At 37.4% G+C, this 20,572-nt stretch overlaps 2 protein-coding genes across 3 annotated transcripts; one reads left to right on the forward strand and one right to left on the reverse strand.

Annotated features, from left to right (window-relative positions):
- KCTD18 (potassium channel tetramerization domain containing 18) lies at positions 1 to 5,696 on the reverse strand. The gene is made up of 6 exons (XM_066189316.1): positions 5,540 to 5,696; positions 4,094 to 4,305; positions 2,990 to 3,183; positions 1,856 to 1,950; positions 1,411 to 1,513; positions 1 to 691 (listed from the first exon to the last, which is right to left on the reverse strand). Exons 1-6 carry the CDS (start codon positions 5,694 to 5,696, stop codon positions 157 to 159), a joined length of 1,296 nt encoding a protein of 431 aa, XP_066045413.1. The 3' UTR covers positions 1 to 156.
- A 5,653-nt stretch (positions 5,697 to 11,349) lies between these two features.
- SGO2 (shugoshin 2) lies at positions 11,350 to 20,539 on the forward strand. 2 transcript variants are annotated; one of them, XM_066189237.1, is made up of 9 exons: positions 11,350 to 11,407; positions 11,711 to 11,868; positions 12,419 to 12,594; positions 12,959 to 13,036; positions 13,782 to 13,864; positions 14,263 to 14,489; positions 14,948 to 16,885; positions 18,359 to 18,503; positions 20,131 to 20,539. In XM_066189237.1, exons 2-9 carry the CDS (start codon positions 11,724 to 11,726, stop codon positions 20,240 to 20,242), a joined length of 2,904 nt encoding a protein of 967 aa, XP_066045334.1. In that variant the 5' UTR covers positions 11,350 to 11,407; positions 11,711 to 11,723; the 3' UTR covers positions 20,243 to 20,539. The 2 variants fall into 2 exon arrangements, with proteins under 2 accessions (XP_066045334.1, XP_066045333.1); XM_066189236.1 differs by having other exon boundaries at positions 11,367 to 11,517.
- The last annotated feature ends 33 nt before the right edge of the window (positions 20,540 to 20,572 follow it).

Genomic DNA, 20,572 nt, shown 5'->3' on the forward strand with positions numbered 1-20,572 from the left:
AACATCTAAAAAATATCTAGAAATAAAGCAGAAAACACACTTCAGTGCTCACTTAAAATAATTTTCTTCCTGTGCTTTTCATTATCTTTTTCATCACAATTTTCTACCTAATCTCTGAATACAGGATTACATGAGATAAAGATCCTGAGTCAAACATTATCCATCCACTTTATCATTCTTAAGCGTAATACTTTCTCCTAATACAGCTGGTTCTTTCTTGTTTAGTACTGTAGAAGTAGTAGGAATTTCAACAGCAGCACTGTCCTTTTCCCTTGTTTCGCTGGGTGCAGAAGAAGGTGGCTGAGAAGGTGTCACAAGGAAAAGCGGAGTCCTTCTGAGTTTCACTGAGCGTTTGTTCACAGGCTTCTGACTCCCTGCAGCTTGGGACGGCATTTGGCTCAGAGTCCCACTGCCAGCACTCTGCCTTCCACAGGGAGCCTGGGAGTTGCTGGGCACTGATGTGCATGTTGCAGATGTGGTTTCAGAAGCTTCTTTGTGCAGCATCAGCTTTTCACTGTGGGGTCGTTTAAGAATTGCTGCAGAATGTGAAGCATTGCAGGCAGCTACCTTTAATGAAGATGAATTCTTGACTTTTATGTGGGTACTTGTTGAGGGACCTGAGAATCTAACTGGCCGGGGACCCACTTTACATGGTAAACAGCCTTCCACTTCAGTATAGTCAATTAATCGTCTGTAAAACAAAGAACTTCAATTTTAAAAAATAAGCTATATATGTAATTTGTTATTTTTATAACATTATTACAAAACAGACCATCTGCAACAGCATTTCACAAATAGGTTTAAATGATGCTGTAACAAGCATAAATTACAGTTCCCAACAGTTCATCACTACAATCAGGGTTGCCTCTCTGTGACTAGAACCATCAATCTCTTCAGCCTCTCTAAGATGACACATTAAAAACTGTTGCAGTGAAGTAGCTGTAGGCTGGCTCAGGTGACTGTGCAGTGGAACTTGCAAAACGCTGCTTTTAAGTAATGTGTTGTGAATGCAGGTGTAACAAAAATATTGCCATAAAACTGCAGAGAGGAAGTTCTAGAAATTCCTTCTAAAAAGAAGACATCTCACAGACATGAAAATCGGTTAACCTTTTAAAGTTTTCACTTTCTGGTTTAGCAGTCCCTTTAACTAATACTGCTCTCTAGTTTTTTCAAGTTACTCCTTGTAACTTAAGAGAAATCTTTAGGAGTCTAAAAAAACCAGTAATTTGTTTTTAGCAAGTTCAGTTGTGCAGTTAAGCACTCTATGACATTTTATAAAAATGTAAATTAAAAAACCAGAAACCTCAACATGCATAGATATTTAAGGAACCTGAAATTATGGAGAGGAGAAAAAAAAGACAGAACTGTATTTGTTAATTGATTTTATGCCACCTATGCAAATCAGCATACCTTTTATAAACTGGAGGCATATGATGCAAACTGCCTCTCAGAGGGCGTTCTTCCAGAGTCCAACATTCAATCAGCTCCTGAGGCACTCTCCAGTAGCTGACACCTGCATTTCATAGCAGCATTGTACTGATGAGCTGAGAGAACAGAGCCATGCAGGTTTTTACACCTGACTGAATACATGAATACACGTATTTTATTATGCAGAATTTCAGCTCTCAACCGGCTGACAGGAGCATTGCTGATAGCCAGCATGCTGCTTCATTCATGTCAACTCCTGTCCCCTCTCTGGAACATCCCATAAAACATTTTTCCCCCCACACAGCCACTACTATTTTACAATGTTATGAAAGTTTATGCAGAGTTTTTATTATAATTAGTTGGCAAATATTTTTCTTATTTTTATGTTTAAAAGTAGTAATACTGAAATGAAAAATTATTACTCTACCTCTCCCTTCCCAGGCATCGAAAGCATCCATCATCTTTTTCAGCTCAGCTACTGAGTAATAGCTCCAGATGTATTGGATGTTATTTCCAGCTTCTCTAGAAATATTGTTTTAAAATTAACACTTATGTGATTTGTTAGCTAAGTCCTTAAAAATGTGCCATTGGTGAAATATATCATACCAAATACTAACTATAAGGACTTAGCAGTAAATGTTTTATAAAGAAGAAAGGAAAATGTTACTCTGATGTTGTTTTTATTCAAATAAGAGGTTCTAATTCTCCTGTGAATGCCTGTTGCTAAAAATGGATATTCATGAAAAAACAGATTTTCATAGAAGAATAATTACAGAATTAATGATGTAAAACCTATTTTTCTAGAATACACAGTAGGAGAACTGATACCTGATATGTTTCCAAACACTCTTGGAATAAATATTAATGTTCCTAGCCTAAATTTAGGAAGATATGCATCCTAATTATAAAGATGATGAAGTATCAAGAGCTTTATCCTAATCAAAAGATGCACAGAGAAGTACACTTTTGACACTGCACTGTGAGAGTGACAAAGACCAACTGCTTCCAGTTGTAAGTACAGGTCTACCAATAACTTCCAATTACCGCCATGTAAATACATTAATAGTGTAGTACAGCTGTGCATATTCCTTTAAGAATTAAAACCATTTCCTTTCATCTTTGGTTCTCAGTGTTCAGCCGTCTTAGAAGACTGCAATAAAGAATTGCATGAATCACAACCAACTTTGCAAAGATTTCTGGCGGTTTTTCTGTACGGGGATTTATTCACTGTACTGAAGTGTAAATATTAAAAAGTAATTTTTAATTGTTGCGACATTTTAAAAATAATAAGTCAAGCAGAGTAAGAACTTAGAGCAACTTCATGCTAACCACCTTGTGTGTACTCTCTCAAATTCTTAACCTCCAGGCTCAGTTTTTATCATGTTTATTTGTTTAATGTGGCCATTCTATTATCCAGCTGCTTTGGGAGCTGGAAAGATTCCTTCCACAGATTTATAGTACCATAATGCTGCATTATGCTATATATGATAATGTTTTGGCATAATTATAATATGTATGTATTCTCACTTCAGAGTGCTTTCATGTTTGATAGTGACCTTACCTTTTGTACATGCTTTTACTATGAATTTTCCTTCCTAGCGCCTTACTAATTGCATCAATCCCGTCAGCTCTTGTGGCATACACACCAATAATTTTACTTTCACAGCTTGCTCCAGAAGTGTTGAGATAGTGCAGGACCCAAACAGTAGGCTTGGTACAAACCAAATGGTAAGAATCACAGAAATCCAACAAAGCCTGGAAAAGAACATAAAACATATAGAATATTAATAAGAATGCAATATTTTTAGTTAAATAAGCTTTCATATTTAAGTTTTCTTAACTGTACCAGTGAGCTCTTTTTAAGTAAATCAAGGATGTCGTTTTTCTAGAATAATGTCTGCTGTTATTTCTTATCTAATGTTAGATATGAGAGAATGTTGTGAAACTAAGAGGTTCACAGAAAGGCAATAGAAATAGTTAAAGGCGAGGCAACCCCTTAAGGTGCAGAAAAACTGAAAAGCCTGGAATTGTTTTACTCTTTTCAAAAGGAAATGAGTAAGGGAGAATGTAAAATACAGAGAAAAATAACTTGCTAAAAGGACACAGATGACTGTCAGGAATAACACAGCCAGAGCTGGTAATATGAGTTAATTTCCTACCAGTTAATTACAATTAGGTTTTAAGTTACAATGCTGTAAAACCTTATGATTTTAAATAATACATTAATTATCTTTTCTCCTTTCTCATTCTAAAAAAATGTCCGAGTACATTTTGTCTCACAAGTTTTAGGAATAATTTGTAAAACTGAAAAAGAAACGCCAACCCAAACTACTTGAAGGGATCAAGTCTAATTTCAACTAAAATTTGAAGCCAAATAAAAAAGTAAATGTCCTTCTACTGCACAAGTTCTACAGCAGACTTGCATGTGCAACACTCACATTTAAACTGTTGCTGTATTGCAATGATGGTAAAAGCTGGTGTCCTTTACTGTACTGACTGCATTACCAATTCTAGGATTTCTTAACCTAAACCTCTGAATTTACTCATAATTTAGTGTGGTCACTAAGACGTGCTAACTTGGACATTCTGTAGCTTTAGTGTTTGGTGCTAATGAATGGCATGGGTTAGAGAGCTCAGCATCAAAAATGTTAAGAAATGTCAGGACCTTTTTAAGCTCTATATTGGACCTTAAAGAGTATGTCTCCATTTCATTGGCCAAATGATCAGACAGAGTGTATGGATAAGGGATTCCAAAATAATCTGCTTCCTCCTGCAGTGCAGTTCGAACTTGTTCATCTCCAGGAATCCGAACTTCTCCATGAAGATAATCCAAAAGATATTTAAACAGGTTTCCATCTCGATCAATTAGACATGCTCCTGAAAACATAAACTTAATTAAAATACTGTTTCCAGCAAGTGAAGACAAACTTGTCACATTCCACCAAATCATCAAGTACAGCCTTTTGTACAAAACTTCTGTACTGGTTTTACTTAGGAGGAGTAAGTATACTGTCTTTACTCTTTTAAAACGGTATTTTGTTTCCCTGGAATATTTGTTATTTGAAGATAAAATTCTTAGTGCAGTAAACATTTCTTTGGAATTTCAGTGAAATCGCTAATCTGCATGGGACCACAGTGATACAACCTCAGCTGTGCTGCACTCGCTTAAAATGCTAAAATCTAATTTTAGACACATTCTAATTCTAACTGCAGGTGCATCTTTACCCACTGTTGCAGGATCTGTTCAATTTTGCTTCTAGACCATTTAAGAGAGTTAAAATTAGCATCAGTTCCAGTACACATCTAGTCAAACCTTCCCTGAATATTGCTCAAGTTGTACTGTATTTGTTTCTTTTTCTCTCCTTTACCTGAAGGGCCCAAGAAAACCAACCAAACCATAGTCTGTACAACAGGCTGTTCACTGCAACTGTGAAAGATGGTAGCAAAGTCCTGCTATGTTCTGCCAAGTCCAAATGTTAAACACTTTGGGTATTTTAGACAGTCTAATGTATGCAACAAGGAATTACTATTCTTTATCCATTGTCTCTTTTAAGTGGACCTACTTTGGCAGGATTTCTAAGTCACAAACAAGTGTGACATTTGACCCATGAACAGTTTTATTCAAACTTATGTATCAAGCCATGGTGGTGAAAAATGCAATTTTTACTGGGTAGTAAGGTATTCTGAAACAAAGATTAGACCCAGATCTCTTTATGTAATGAACAGAGGGAATGAGATGCCTCTGGAGATTATAGAGTTTCACCAACAGGATCCAAGATAAATGCCAAATACTCTGCCAACTTCAATTTTATCTGTTTTTGTAGTCTTACTGAAGAAGAATATTCCAAAGCCACAGTTTGGACAGGGATATTGCGCTGTACAAATGTGTGTGTCTGCAAGCATGAGTAGACTTGTGGAATTCAGATGAACTACCTGTACATATAAAATCATGCATGCAGAATTGTTTTCCAGCCTGGAAATAGAAGCCAACCGATGCTCAGCAGACTGGGAAAAGAGATATACTATAAAATGCATAAATATATATGGAGGTGTGTATTTACCAGAGAGCTCTGTGGTCAGAATGTGATATTTAGAGCTTCAGTGTATTTACCCGATTCATCCACTTTCAGAGGAAAGCGTCCACTAAACATGGAAGCCAGCATAGAATCCTTAAAGCGGCACAGAGACTCGCGCCTCGCTGTGTACAAACAGCCTCGCACATTCAGCCGTAGAATATCCTGGACATCTTCAACCTTGCCCTCTCCCATTGCTCTTGCCGATGATGATGTTCCTAAGAGCTATTAAAACCTAAAACAGATACAAGTCAAACCAACGCCAGCTACAGACTTAACATACCACATACAAGACCTAGGCAGGAGCTCTTGCATATCCGTAACAGGATACCTCTTTGGAAACACCTCTGGAGACCTAGCAATGCCAACAGCCAAATATTCTGCACCTGTAGTGTAAAAAGCTATGGCGTTTTACTTTGCTAGGAAACACAAAGCTTACTCTTTTGAGACAAATAGTTCACAGCACTAAGAATGCAGCTCTTTTTAAACCAATGACAGCGCGGCTTCTTTAAAACCCGATCTTTAACTAGGGCTGCTTTAACTTCCCGGGCCGCTGGCTCGCCCCTTCCACGCCCCGGGGCGCTGCTCGGCGCAAGAGCGGCGAGTGGTCAGCGGCACGCGTCCCTCCGGGGCAGCGCTCCGGGCGCGGCCGCCCGCGGTACCTGCGCGCCGCGGCTGCTGGGCCGGGCCGCGCTCCGCCAAATGGCGGCGGGGAGGGCCGGGCCGGGCCGGGCCGGGCCGGGCCGGGCCAGCAGAGGGGCAGCCCGTGTGCCGCGGCCGCGCCGCCCCTCCGCCGGGGTCCCTGGCGCGGGCCGGCCGGCTGCAGGGCCCCCGGGGCTCGGCCGCCGCTGCTCACCGGCGCTGTCGGCAGGCGCTCCCTCAGGCGCCCTCCGAAGTGTGGCTTACCGCCTGCAGTCGGCTGTTCTGTAAGGCACAAACCGTGCTGATAACTTTTTTTTCTTTTTTAATTGCCAGTACGGGTTTACTCAGAGTGGGTTTACTCTATTGCTGTTTCTATAGTCTCCATAGTCAGAATCTTAGGGTAGTTTGGTTTGGAAGGGGACTTTGAAGATCACCTACGTCTAACCACCTCCCGCCTCGAATACGGATGGGGCATCCGCAGCTTCCCTAGGCAACCTGTTCAATGCCTCACCACCCTCACAGATTTTTTTTTTCCTAATAGCTAATATAAACCTATTCTCTTCCAATATGAACTCGTTTCCTCTTGTGCTGGTACTGCATGCTCGTGTAAATACTCTTGCTCATCTTTCTTTTAAGTTCCTTTAAGGTACTGGAAGGCTACAATTAGGTGATCCTGGAGCCCTCTCTTTTCCAGACTGAGCAAACCCAATCCTCTCAGCCTTTCCTCAAAGGAGAGATGCTCTGCTTCTGTCATCTCTTGGTGGCCTCCTCTGGAGTCACTCCACCAGGTCCCTGTTCTCCCTGTGCTGGGGCCCCCAGAGCTGGCTGCAGTGTTCCAGGTGGGATTTCGGAGCAGAGGGGCAGAATCCCCTGCCCTGCCCTGCTGCCCACGGACCTTTGGATGCGCCCCAGGACACGTTTGGCTTTCTGGGCTGAAATCACACATTGCTGGGTCATGTCCAGCCTCCCCTCCACCAGCTCCCCCCAAGTCCTTCTCAGCAGGGCATCTTGCACTGACTCCGGACAAGGTGGTGCGGGGTTGATGGCAGAGGATCTTGAAGGTCTCTTCCAAACTTGATGATTCTGTGATTGAGTAATGAGGCAAGATGCCTCACCCTCATACAGTCATTCTAAAAAGACATTCAGAAAGTGTCCTATTAAATTCCTTATGCATGACATAGAGTCGTGTGGTCATCAAAATGCATGCAATAAACAGGAGAAAGGTAAAGAAAATAGGTTCTTGTTGCACTTTTGTCTCAGCCTCATTACACAAAGTTTATATACATGAAAAATATTTCTAAAATGCAGCTGCATTTTCTAAAAAAAAAACCAAACAATTACACCATCACGTCTAGTTCCCACTTAATTCTCCTTTATTTGTTTACAAAGTTTGGTTTTTTTGCCATAACATACAGTAAGAAACTATCCTTGTGGATAAAACTGCCAAGTAAGTAGGAGTTGTGTGCAAAAGTTAACAGCACCAAACTCTGGATTTCTGCAGATTTTCTGGAAGGTATGAGTTAGTTATATGTTTAGCATATAAAATATACAATATATTATATAGAATATAATATATTTTATACATCATATTCACTATATAATGAGATAACTAAATCCCAAATGTTAAGAGTGTATTTTTATTGCTACCTGAAGTCCAGTAAAAATCCACTTACTTAACTGTGTACACTGCACATATAAGAAATGTGCCTGTATTGCATTTAAATAGTTTACTCAGTTATACCTGCAATTCTTACTGATTTTCATCGTGTATCATGCTAATTTTTTACACATAATTTCCTTTTGGAGGTGTTTTGTCACCAATTTAAGGTATTTAAAACTTCAGCTACAGGTTCACTTTGCTAAACGGTCAGACCAAATGATAGGTAACATATTTTGATTTTTGATTATGCCTAAATATTCATAGGTTACTGTGTTTTCAGTTAATATTTAGGACCATAAACTTTTAATTCAGACTTCCCTTCAGTAAAGTGAAGAACATTAGAGGAAAGAGCCAAATAACTCATGTAAATCATCATCTGGTCCTAATATGGGGGTAATAAATTCTCTTTGAAATTGTGTAACTCTGAGTGATCACTTAATATTTAAAACTCACTTCTTTTTATCTTAATGCAGATTTGCATTCAAATGGCAGTTCAGGCCATTTAGTAAAGCCATAAAATAAACACGATTCATTTTTTCTTGGCATCCAATCATGCTCCAATTGCAGCAAAGAGAGGGAATGGCATGCCAAGCACCAAGGCTCTCCTGTGCTCCCTGGACAGTTCTTGACCAAGAGTGTACCTAGAAGCCAGGTATCTGATGTTTAGTGAACTAACACAAGTTACATGTCACTGAATGCAATACAGGCTGATAATTCATGGATGTTGGATTTACTGCAAAACAAGCAAAAATAAGGATAACAGATAGTTTTTGTGGAATAATGGTGTTTAGTTTAACTGTATTAGTAAGGATATGTTTTCCCTTACTCACTGGGAATAGTTCACGCATAGCAATTGCAACTTAAACGTGGCCATTGTTGTCAAATGTTACAGTGTAGGTACGGCCTTTGGTATTTCTCGCTCTAAAACATTCACTTCATGAAGCTGCAGCTTTCCATGCTTCTTTTCCCCTTTCAGCTGGTTTTGCCTCAAAAATCTGGACTATGTTCCTGTATTTCTGCACTGTGAGGCCAGAAGGATATACACCGTTTCAGTCAATGCACATACATATATAAACAAACAATGTGATAGGTTTTGGACCTTAGATTTAACCATGTGAATTATCATTATAATTCAGGCTTAGTACAGCATGTACTTGGCATACAAGTGTGCAGCAAAACCAGCTCCACAAGCAAAGTGCCTTTTGAGCTGTGTGTTTTGAGAAATGAGCACTGGAATGTTTTTGTTTTGGTGTTCACTAGTTTCCCAAGGAAGCCAGGCTTACACACTCATCCTCTGTATAATAGTGTTTCACTTTAGTAATTTCAGTCAAATTTGATGGAGAGGAAGAGGCATTAAGAAATGGATTTTTCATTAAGCTTGTGCAAGAAGTGGTGTGATTAGAGGATAACTTAATACTGTAATTTCAGGAAAAGCTGTATAATGAGCTTAGGTCTTATTGGACATCAGAAAATCCAGAGAGAAGCTACAATCTATCCATCACAAGTGCTTTAGTCATAGCTCACACTGTATTAGGCACTACAGGATTAATTCCTCAACCAAAATTCTTCTCAGACATGAATATGTAGGTATCTACTAAGGTACAAATTCCCACGATTAGAGCTTTCACAAGAGTCTGTGTGTTTTTCCCTCACTACCTTTAACTTCTATTCAGTTTAAAGACCAGTCACAGGATCACAAGTGACTGAAACCTCTAATTCTGCTCTTAATAAGATATATATGCTGTGAAACTTGGCAGTGCTTTAAGTTCTTCCCTACTTTGAGTAGCTGACAATTAACTGGAGATTTTTACATGTGAAGTGTTCCAGCGTGGGAGTTCCTCAGTGAGGTGTAAAGGAAAGTATGACCATGCGTGGAAATGCAATACTTCACGTTTTATTTTAAATTTATTGCCCACAGTAGTGACATAAACACTAAATGAAAACAAATTGGTGATTGCCTCTTCAAGGCTTGAGACTGTTGTGGAATTGGAGGAAATGAAAACTCATTGTTGGATCTGGAAAGAAAACACTGCCTTGTGTAAAGGAGAAGGAGGTAAGTTTGATTGGTTTTCTATTTTTAAAGTTATGTAAGGTTATTTGCTCTTTTATTTGGCCGGAGTTTTATAGTGGCTACAGTCACTTCCAAGTTTCCTTGTGAGGGAAAATGTACCAAAGGCATATGATGTGTGCATGATCAAAGCTGTATTTTAAAGGTTTTGCATAGAAGCAGAGGGTTTTGCAGCTTCCGAAACTCTGTCATACATCATTCACTACAAAAGATAGAAGCAAGGGACTCTCCAGATGCTGTTTAGAGCAGATTATGAAAATAGTAAGTTCATGAAGATCCATGTTCACATAATGCTACTCATATTTAATGTGTGATTCCTTTGACTTACTTTATAGAATATTGTAATGTTGGCAAACAGCAAGGTAAAGGGTTTTTGACAATTACTGCATTACAGAAACTGATGCTTTTTATTTCAACCTTCTGCATCTCTGTAAATCTTCAAATAAAACAATAATTCTGCTTACTCTAAAATTACCAATTCCTGGATCAAATTTAGCAATTAACGTCCACTTGAGCTAATGGCAGAACTGGGTACATTTAGTCAGTAAAAAAGAATGTATGTGAAGAGAGTGTGAAAGGGGTTTTGGATTTAGAAGAGATTTGGGGAAAGAGCATTTAATTAGACTTTAGTATTTCCATGCAATTCACAGTCCTAATATTACCCGCACCACATTAAAACCGGGCTTGTTCAAATTCTGTTGTCAGAGCCTTCCTGCCCTTCCAAGTCTGTAGGTATGCAGGCAGCATACAATCTACTGGGCTGTAAATTTATCTCTGTTGTCTTCTTGGCTGGCCTGATGCCTGTCTATACATTGCTATTCCGTGTATAGATACTAATAGCTCAAAACCAGCCAGAAAGAAATTTAACTTGCCACTGAGAAGGAATGATGTGTTTTTCTCCCTTAAACCTAAAGGAAATCTTTGAACTGAAAGCCAAACACCTCAAACTCTTCATAAAAATCTCTGACAGCTAAGTGGAGTATCTGGAGTGTTCTCCTCCTTTCCTCACAGTGTACTGAAATTGATGCTAAGCGTTCATATCCTTGTTATATTTTATTTATTTATTTATTTTATTGTATGTTATTAATGGTATTGAAAATGGTTTTCAAAGATACGTATCTGGGAAGTTACAAACACCCAACTCCTCCTTAAAACACGCAGAGATGCCACGAAAGAGCCGGCATCGTGGATTGGCGGTTACTGAGCACTGCCTTTCCCGCTTGGGAGCCGCCCTCGCGGGAAGGGAAGAGGCGCGGCGCTGGAGTTCGGCGCGGGCGGGGCGGGGCGGGGCGGGGCTGCGCTCGCGGGGCGGGGCGGGGCGGGGCGGGGCGGGGCGGGGCCGCGCTCGCGGCGCGGCCCAACGGCGCCGCCGGGCGCGGCCTGTGCGCGCGCGCGGCCGTTGGCGCTGAGGGCTCCGCGGCGCCGCCCGCCCGCCTCGGTGCGCTTCGCGCCCTTTGTAATGCGGCTTGTTTAATTGCGTCAGTTCGAAATCTGGCCTGGCAAAGCGCGAGCTGGTTCTGGTCGTACTGTGAAGTGGTAGAACCTTGGGGTTTTCCCCTTTTGCGTGTAAACTCGGATAGTTAACGGGAGGGAGTGGGCACGCTAAAAAAAAATACTATCGTCTTCTCAGGTTTCATGGTTTACTAGTTAAGTGTTTTGCCTCTCCGTGTTAATGTCTCATTGTGTTGATTAATTCGTTAATCTGTTTTAATTAACGGTAAAGACTGAAGCAATTCTTTCAACTTCAGACACAGAAATCCTAAAACATAATAAACTCAATTCTGAAAAGTGTCAAAAAGATAATTTATTTATTTGGGCATTCCCCTTGACGCTGTACAGATTGATTTTGAGGATGGATAAAGGCACAACTGCTAAATCGTCATCTGCTGTGTTCACCTCAAATGCTGCTAAAGGATGGGTGAAGAAGAGGGATGGAGCATTACAAGCTGCAAAATGGAATGCTTCTTTAGCTTTTAAAATCAAAACTAAATTATTAAGTAAGTCCTGTTAAAATAAAACTGAAGCCGTATCCTGTACTTGGAATGTATGACTTCAAAAGGAATAGTAATTGTACTTAACATAATTAGCTGAAATTCTGTTTGTTAAAACTGTTCTGTAACAGATAGGTATAGGTGGGTTTTCGTTACGACAGTGGGCATATGTATTTTGAATATAAAGCTTTTTTCTTTATGTTGTCAAAACTCACATTTATTATGAGAATGTTTGAATGTTTTAATTTGTAACTTTTAAATTTTGTAAACATATTTATGCCTGTGAAACTATCAATTTTCAAGTGTTTTCTTCTTAAAATAACCTTATTTTTAAAAATCCAGACTAGAGCAGAATCCACACATGAAATAAACATGAAACAGACAGAGTAGTCATCAGAATGACAGCCACATAAACAGTTTTATATTGGAAGGTGTTAGGCTTTGCTGCTGTTGCACCAGAATCTACAGATAAAAATGTCGTCATAGAGTGCAAGTTCACACAGAGAGGGCCTGGAACTGAAGCTGTTGAAAATAATAATCATTTTGTCTCCTTTAGATAACTCATCTATGTTTAAAGTAACTTTACAACAAAATAACAAAGCATTAGCTGTTGCTTTGAGTGTTGAAAAAGAAAATTCTCGCAAGCTAAAGAATGAGAAGATTTTTCTTCAGAAGGAAGTAGAGAAACTCCAGCTTCATAATATCTCACTTCGTCAGAAACTAACCTGTGTGGTATGCTGCAAATAATATAATTTAAACTTAGAGCAGCTAAACTAAGCTTTTATCTTTTTTTGAAAGTTAATATTACTTCTTAAAGTAGTAGCTTAAAATGCGTCTCCGATTTGTGAAGTTATATCACCTGACAGCATAATATTTACAGTTGATTTTTCTTTTGTAGCTTTTTTGAACTATTTTGTCTATCAGTGTGTATATCTATAGCTATTTTAGTGCCAGGTTCACCTTTATATTTATAGGTATCGAGATGAGTTTGTGCTCAATTAAGTCTTAAAAAAAAAGCATCATAGATTCACCTTTTATATCTTGTCTCTTCTTACGTCAGAAGCCACTTAAAATACATTTTTTCTGTTACATGCAGAACAAAGCTCTTATTGGAATAGATGCATTTTTGAATGAAAACCTCTTAACTGCAATAGAAATAAGCAGTCCTTCTGAGGTAAGATGTTTTTTCAACTTTACCATATTCAACTCATCTTCCAGGGTAAGATTTTCAAAGCATCAAATTGAGTGCAATGTTGAAATACTGTTTGAGCTGTAAAACATTTACCCCAGTTCCTTAAAACTTGGAATTAAACCAGAATAGTAAAATAGATTAAATTTTACTGTACTGAAAATGTAGGATTTAATCTGGTTTCCAAAGCATCTAAAAGTTAAATATCAGCCTGAAAGAGGAACCATGTGGTAAAAAAAAAAAAAAAAAAAGGCTTAGCTCTTCAGTATGTAGTGAGCAAGCTACCTGCCTTCCTTGCTTAGTGCTGCAATAAATATCTCACGTCTGGAATCTTAACCAGAAAACAGAGTCCATATTAGTGCTTGTGTCATGGAAAAAATACAATTAATTTTTAAAAAGGAAAATACTGTGTTGTCTGTTCTCAACTTGCTTAGTTTTGCTCTGTGCTGCCATATGTGTAATGCAGTGTGCATGAGTTATAGCTACATTTAGAAAGCCTGTACATTCCTTTGGGATAAAAGTAGGTTATGTATTTTGATGAATTTTGTAACAAAATATTTTTCTTTAAAATTATTGCAGATGTTTGACTATGATGTGTCTTGCATCAGTGCATGTATTTTTTCCCCATTCATTTTTGTGGGATTTTTTTTTCGCTATGGATATTTCTAATACTTAAAACGTAAGGGAATATTTAACTATTTGTATTTCCCTGCTGTTCTTCTTTTGAAAGGATCTCCAGAGTTCCTTTCCCCTGTCAGCTGGCCCAAGCAGCCCCACTGGTGGCGAGGTGAGGAGCGCACGTCGGTCAGCTCGGTAGGTGGTTGTGTGAAATGCCAAAGGTGGTTGCTGTCTGTGGCTTTCTCTTACAGCTAATCTTTGTACATGGTCCTATGTAGTTTTGGTCATGAGAAAACCATTTCCTGTTTATTCCAGAAACTACCTGTTTGCAACTCAGAATTTACAAAACTTGTGTTTGAGTAACTCGCTGCTTGTTTCATGTGATCTCACCAGCCCAAAGCAGGATTCTCTATCATCAAAAATATATTTGCCGCAAGACAGAACCCGGTATCTTGAGTTCTTGTGTTCTGATATTATACATTATTATACATTATACACATTATTAGTAATGTTACTATTATAACATTTTAAACAATTGAATGTCATGATAAAAACGTTATAAAAATCTTCACAGTAGAATTTTCTCTTTTCAGATCTGTACAATTGTCAGCAAAGCTTCCTTTCATTGCAACAGCTAATGCAAAGCAGCAAGGTAGCCTTTCTCTGGGTGGAGCATCAAATTCTCATGAGTGTACCACTAATTTGACAGAGGAAATGCATTCAGATCAAGTCAAGTTTGCATCACTCTGGCCTTCTGGTACAAATAATCAAAAGTTAATTGAAACAAAACCAATGGTTGACAAGAATAGGTTTTTGAAAGGTATGATGGATTTCTGTGTAAGTGATTTATTTTTCAAGCTCTCTGAGAATTAGTATTTAATAATTCATTGCTCAATGTGCAACACAGAAGTTGTAGGAAGATTGCTAAACTGTAATAAGCTAGTAAAAAATGAATGCTCATCCATAAGTATAGGTATCCTGACAATCATTTATAGAATTATATTCATTGAAATGATATAGCTAAGATAACCAAATAATAGCTGAAGTAGTTATAGAAAAATAGTTTTATTTTTGTCCAATTTCAAAAGTACACCTTCAGTAAATTATGAAATTAGCTTCAGTTTACTAAATTTTTAAGGACCAACCATAGAATGTGTGTATTCAGTTTAAAAAAGTGTGCAATTTTCCGTACTTCTGGTTCAGCCTTCAGTAGTTTTAGACAGATAACTACACTCTATTCTTCTTTTCCCCAAGCTGCTAAAATTTTTCTCTTTGCAGAAGATCAGTGGTGTGCAGAATTAAGTTGCAACAGTGCCTTCCCGACTCATGGAAAAAATACACAATCCTTACAACAGTCTGAGGAGCTTACAAAACAATATCATGGTAGTTCATTGCCATCCTATGAAAATGTGACTGAAAGAAAGAAAAATGCAGTACTTTGTAAGTCAAAAACTCAACCTAATATAAAGGATTTTCATAAAAAATATAGGTCATTGAATCTGCCTCATCATGATATCAACAGTAGTAGCAACGCCAGTGATAGGAATTTGCAGGAAGGTTCAAGTGACTTGTCTCGCATTATTCCTTCACCTCTTAAATTTAACAGTGAAGGTAAGAGAGATTTTAACAACCTGATTTTTACTGACAAGATGAAACCTGACGAAACTGTTTATGATGCTGATATGGAGTTGACTGCCAGTGATGCAAGTGAACTACTCACAGTTACAGCAAAAGCCAATTATAAATTGCACCAAAATAAAATTAATAATGGCAATTCTGACAAAATATTACCGAATTTCAGAAAAGTAAAATATTCTAAGAAGGATAAAGAAAATATTAAAAGCAAGACTGAAGTCCATTCAAATTTGCATGCAGAAGAAAGGCACTCCAGGGCTGACAACAGTGAAACTTCAGAAACTACTGATTCACAAACTCAGCTATTCCAAAGTCAGACAGAACAGCAACCTACAGGAAATGCTGCAGAGCGACAGAGTAGAACAAGTAAAGCTAAGGATGCCAGGAGGACAGACCAGGTAATGAGTCCAAGAAAACAAGAGACAAATAAAGGAACTTTCTCAGAAGTGTTTGGAGAAGTGGAAAGCCGAATGCAAAAACCAGACTCAAGCTCATCTGTTAACAAGATGCCACCAGAAGTTTTTTGTGCTGGACATTTACCATTCCAAGATAACATTTCTGATGTATTGCCTTTACAGGAGGATTTGCTGTATACAGATAAGAAAGATAACCAACCAACAATAAAGAGGAAAACTTCTCAAAACCTTTCCAAAGTAAAATCCTGTAGAGAGGAAAATAGCCAGGATGGAGAATATATTTCAACAAAATCTCAAACAGAGATAAACCAATGTGACAGCAGCAAGAGAAAACAGGACCAGAAGAATATTATAGAGAGAAAAAACAACAAAAAAAGTAGTTACAGACAAGGTAGAGACACCGAAAATTTTATTCCTCATCAAGTTAGTCAGAAAATGGACCAAAAGAGTGGCCATTTTTCGCCTGGCAGATTGAAGCGTACATTGGCAAAGGCCAGCCGGAAAGCCTATGTGGTACCAAAGGACAATCTTACACGGTTCTCAGTTCGTAAAAATGAAGAATTAAAAAACAAGGATTCATTGCTTGCAGAGGCTGGAAAGAAAGTAACTGTAACTCAGCAAATGCAAGTAGCTTTAGTTACTCAGAATGGTGTAGCTCTGAATACACCACAAGCTAAAAAACAGTTTGATAATGATGCTAACAGGTTAAAGATGGTAGATTCCTCAGCAGTGGCAAATAAAACCTCCCACATAAGTAATTTTCCTGATAAGCATGTAAAGCAGAAACAGAGGTTTAGTTCTGATACTACTGAGACCAGACGAGAAAAAAGTTATTCCGGGCATTTTGATCAGGGAGGTCAGAATATTTTGGATGACCAGGAAGTGCCTCATGAAATGAATTCCTTCGTGAGTAAGTTGAAGCCTGTGATTGAAGTTGAATGCTGTAAGAATATGCCATTTAAGGCAGATAGCTTTTCCCAGGAGGATCTTTCCAATGTGGAGCTCCCAGCTTTTGATAACCACAATGCTTCCAGCAACTTCTCTATACTGAAAAGCTCTGAAATCCAAAATGATCATCATGAAGCACCAGATGCTGAAAAAGCAGAACAAAATATGGATCATATCTCTAAACAGAGTAACAAAAATACTCTGACACCTCGTCATGGTAAGTGTGTGGGCTAGAAAAAGCAAGGCATTTTGAATTAGGTAGTGCCTGAAATAGTGGCAGCATGTCTGCTCTTAATTCTATCCTCTCATTGCTTGTTTAGAGCAGATAAAACAGGAGTGAAAAAGATAAGAATGAAAATCACCAAAATCTTCTGTGTCATTGATCAGTTGCAATATCTTTTTAAATTGTGGTGATCCTTATTATTTTTCAATATATCCCAAGATGATACTTAGTAGGGCAGACATAAGTAGTCTACATTCTTGAGAAGCAGTTTTAGTTAAAGCATCTATTCTTTTTTTGAAGAATTCAATTACATTCAAAAAGTTGGGGATTGAAAGATAAAATAGCTTGAGCTTTTTATCCAGGGGAAACAAGACAGGACTACACTGTTCCCTTCTTAAATGGAAAATATAACTGGACCTAAAGATTTCATTTTTGTTTCTTTAGAAACACTGCAACTCAACACGAATTCTGATATCTAAAGAAGTATGTTGAGTAGGTTTTTCTATAACCTGTCCGTGTGCCAACTTTGATGAGACAATCTCTTTTTTAAGTAAGATACATTAAGAACATAATAAAACTTCAATGTAGTCTGGAAGATAGGTTTAAATTCTTCTATAATAAATGCAATCATTATAATGCAATATAACGATGTTAATGAAATATAACTAACATTTCTAGACAAGAGTTTAAATATAGTTTAGAACGTAGCTTTGAAATGTCATAACATTAGGGATCTATTTTGTAAACATACTTTTTCTCAAAAAGTTCCTGTTTATTTCATGGTCTTTGTGATTTGCGGTTGCATCTTCTCATCTTCAGTTCCTTCTTTGGAAGGTGGAAAAAGGATCCCTTCCTTTTAGTAGCTTTAATGGTAAATTAGTACACCCTTGTGATCAGCAGAATCAGACACTGCTGGCATAAAAAGCAAGGTAGTTATTTGATCTTCATCTATTTAACCATAGTTCAAAAGACAGTTAAGTTTTCATCCTAAATCCAGATCTTGAATTGAAAGATTGCTATGCTCATTTTTTACACATAGGCCCAAAAAGAAGGCATAAAGCTGGAAAATGCTGAACTAAAAAACTCTTGTACAGCTTGACTCTTCAGATTATACATGTGTGCCCTCCCCCTGTGTTCAAGGCCAGGAGCTGTGTGCAGTGTTACTTTTGTAATTGCAGTGAGGGAGTCCTGAGCAGTCACGGGGCTCTCTGAAATGTCCCATGAGCTGAGGCAGACCTCAAACAGCTCCAAGTTTGTACAGGATGAAAGCTGCTCTAGGAGCATTTTCTTTGATCATCTATCCCATTTTGTGCTGAGTATCTTTAGTGTAGGAGCAGTAATCAATGTACCTGAATTAAGAAAGACATATTAAAAAGAATTATTAATTGAACTTTACATAGTGATTCAGGAAATACTTAAAATGAAGCATTTAAACTACTTATTTATTTAATAACTATGTATTTACAGGGAGAAAAGCTTTCCAAGATCTGACAAATACTAGTATACAATTTCACACTTCTGTACCTAAATCCCCCCAAACTTTGGAAGACTCAGCAATACCACTAAGACGAAGCAGACCCACTATTTGCTACAAGGAACCCAATCTACACAGGTAGGTACACGTAAATTGGGGCTTTTGTTCTTGTCTTTTGTATACAGAACTACCCCCAGTAAAGATTTGTTATTAAGCCCCCAAATAAACAGTTGAGCTATCCCAAATCTCTTTTGCAAAGCTGAAAGTGTTGATACAAAGCTGCTCCAGTTAGTGTGGCAGATATTCCAAGTGCCAAAGACAGCAATAGTATTTAAATTCTAAAATATAGTTTGGACTAATCGAGAATAATACTGAATCTTAATGTTTATCATTATATAAACCCCTTTAGTGATGAATAATTATGAATGTTATACTTAAAGGTAAATGATACCATAATAATGTCCTTGTAATCTTGTCAAATGGAAAGGAAATTTATGTACTGAAATATAATTCGGTAGTTTTGCTTTAACTAGCTATATGTAATAGAAGAAATAATTTAGGATATATTAAATTGATAGTTATATTAGATATATTATTTTATAAGTAATTTGCCTTATAGTATTCTTAGCTAATTTAGTGGCATACAATTTTATAGGTTATTAAAAGACAAGACATAAATTCTGAAATAACTTCTAAAATTTAAAAGAGGACTTGAAACCCAAACTTCCATTAAGAAAACTAATATATTTGCTCTTACATGAATAGATCTAAATATAAATGGACCTTTATGTTTATTACTTCTGAAAATATTCCGTGAGTTTTTGCCAGAAAGTTGTTGAGGTTTTTTGTTTGGTTTGGATTTTTTTTTAAGTATAACATTAATTTAAGGAACAGTTCCACTGAGTTGAGTGTGTGTTAGTAGGATGTGTATTCAGGAAGTAAAGACAGTAAAAAGGCTTCCCTGGAACAGTGATGAGAATGAAAGGATTATAGCAACTTACTTTTTGACAGAGATATGAAAAGCCTTTTTTTTCTGGCAATACTGTGGCAGGAGAAAAAGATAAATGCGCAAACTGAAAAAAATTAGAGCACTGTTCTCATACAACCTCAAAAATATTTTTTACTTCTGTGAGTGAGCTAACAATTGAAGCAGTGAGACTGAGAAAAGGTAGGAGATAAAAGTAATGTAGGAAGTCTTCACCTTACCACTGACAACTCAGAAATATTTATCCCAGATAACTTATTAAAAAAATGGAAAGAGATTAGTCACACTTTTATTTTACTAAGTGACTTATATGCTGAAATGCTGTAGTATTATATATGGATACATTGCCACTCTTTTACCCCAAATCATATGGTTCTGTATTTCTGAGAAATGGCGACTAATAACAGAAAAAAATGTTGATGTCAGTCAAGATTTTAGATGATTGTCTCCTATTTATATTTTAGTTAGATTTGCACTATTCTGAATGGGTGCTGTTAAGTGTTTGGTTTAAATTAGTTTTGAATTTTGTTTTATAGGAATATCATGTCCTAATATGATAGAGGTCACATAAAAAGACTAGTACTTCTAACTTTTTTTGGAAAGCAGTAGTTATCTATGTCTTGCCTTTTCAGACACACTTATTTTCCACAAATTTAATTTCTTTAGTGTATCAAGCTATTAATGCTATTTACCATTTGAATTATTATGATTACATTACTATAGTTGCATAGGTGCTTGATGATATTCATACCTGATGTCTTTTATTTCTTTTCTTTACAGCAAATTAAGGCGAGGGGATCGATTTACAGATACACAATTCCTGAATTCCCCAGTCTACAAAGTAAAAAATAAAGGAAATTTTAAAAGCAAATCAAAGTTTTTTGAAGAATAGAGAATTTGCTTTATGGACAATACTTCTAAAATGGGTACAATTATGTATATATGTAAATGTTTAGCAATATAGAGTGTTTGTCTTTTCTTTGAATAGTCAAGGTCTTCCACAGTGAAATTTTCTGAAGAACCTCTATGAAAGGGGCACAGAGTACTTTACTGAGGAAGGCGTATACAGGTTAGGCTCACTTGTGTTTTGCATTTCTTCTCAGTAATTTATAATCTGTTCAAATGGCTTGCAGCACTTCTTAAAATTGTTAGAAAAGATATGTTTTAATGAGAAATAAAAATAAACCAACTTTGGGAATTGTACTGTGAGTTTTTCATATTT

Source organism: Chamaea fasciata, unplaced genomic scaffold, assembly GCF_029207755.1.
Source record: "Chamaea fasciata isolate MVZ Bird 193981 ecotype frontalis unplaced genomic scaffold, bChaFas1.0.hap1 SCAF_8, whole genome shotgun sequence".
Classification (NCBI taxonomy): domain Eukaryota; kingdom Metazoa; phylum Chordata; class Aves; order Passeriformes; family Sylviidae; genus Chamaea; species Chamaea fasciata.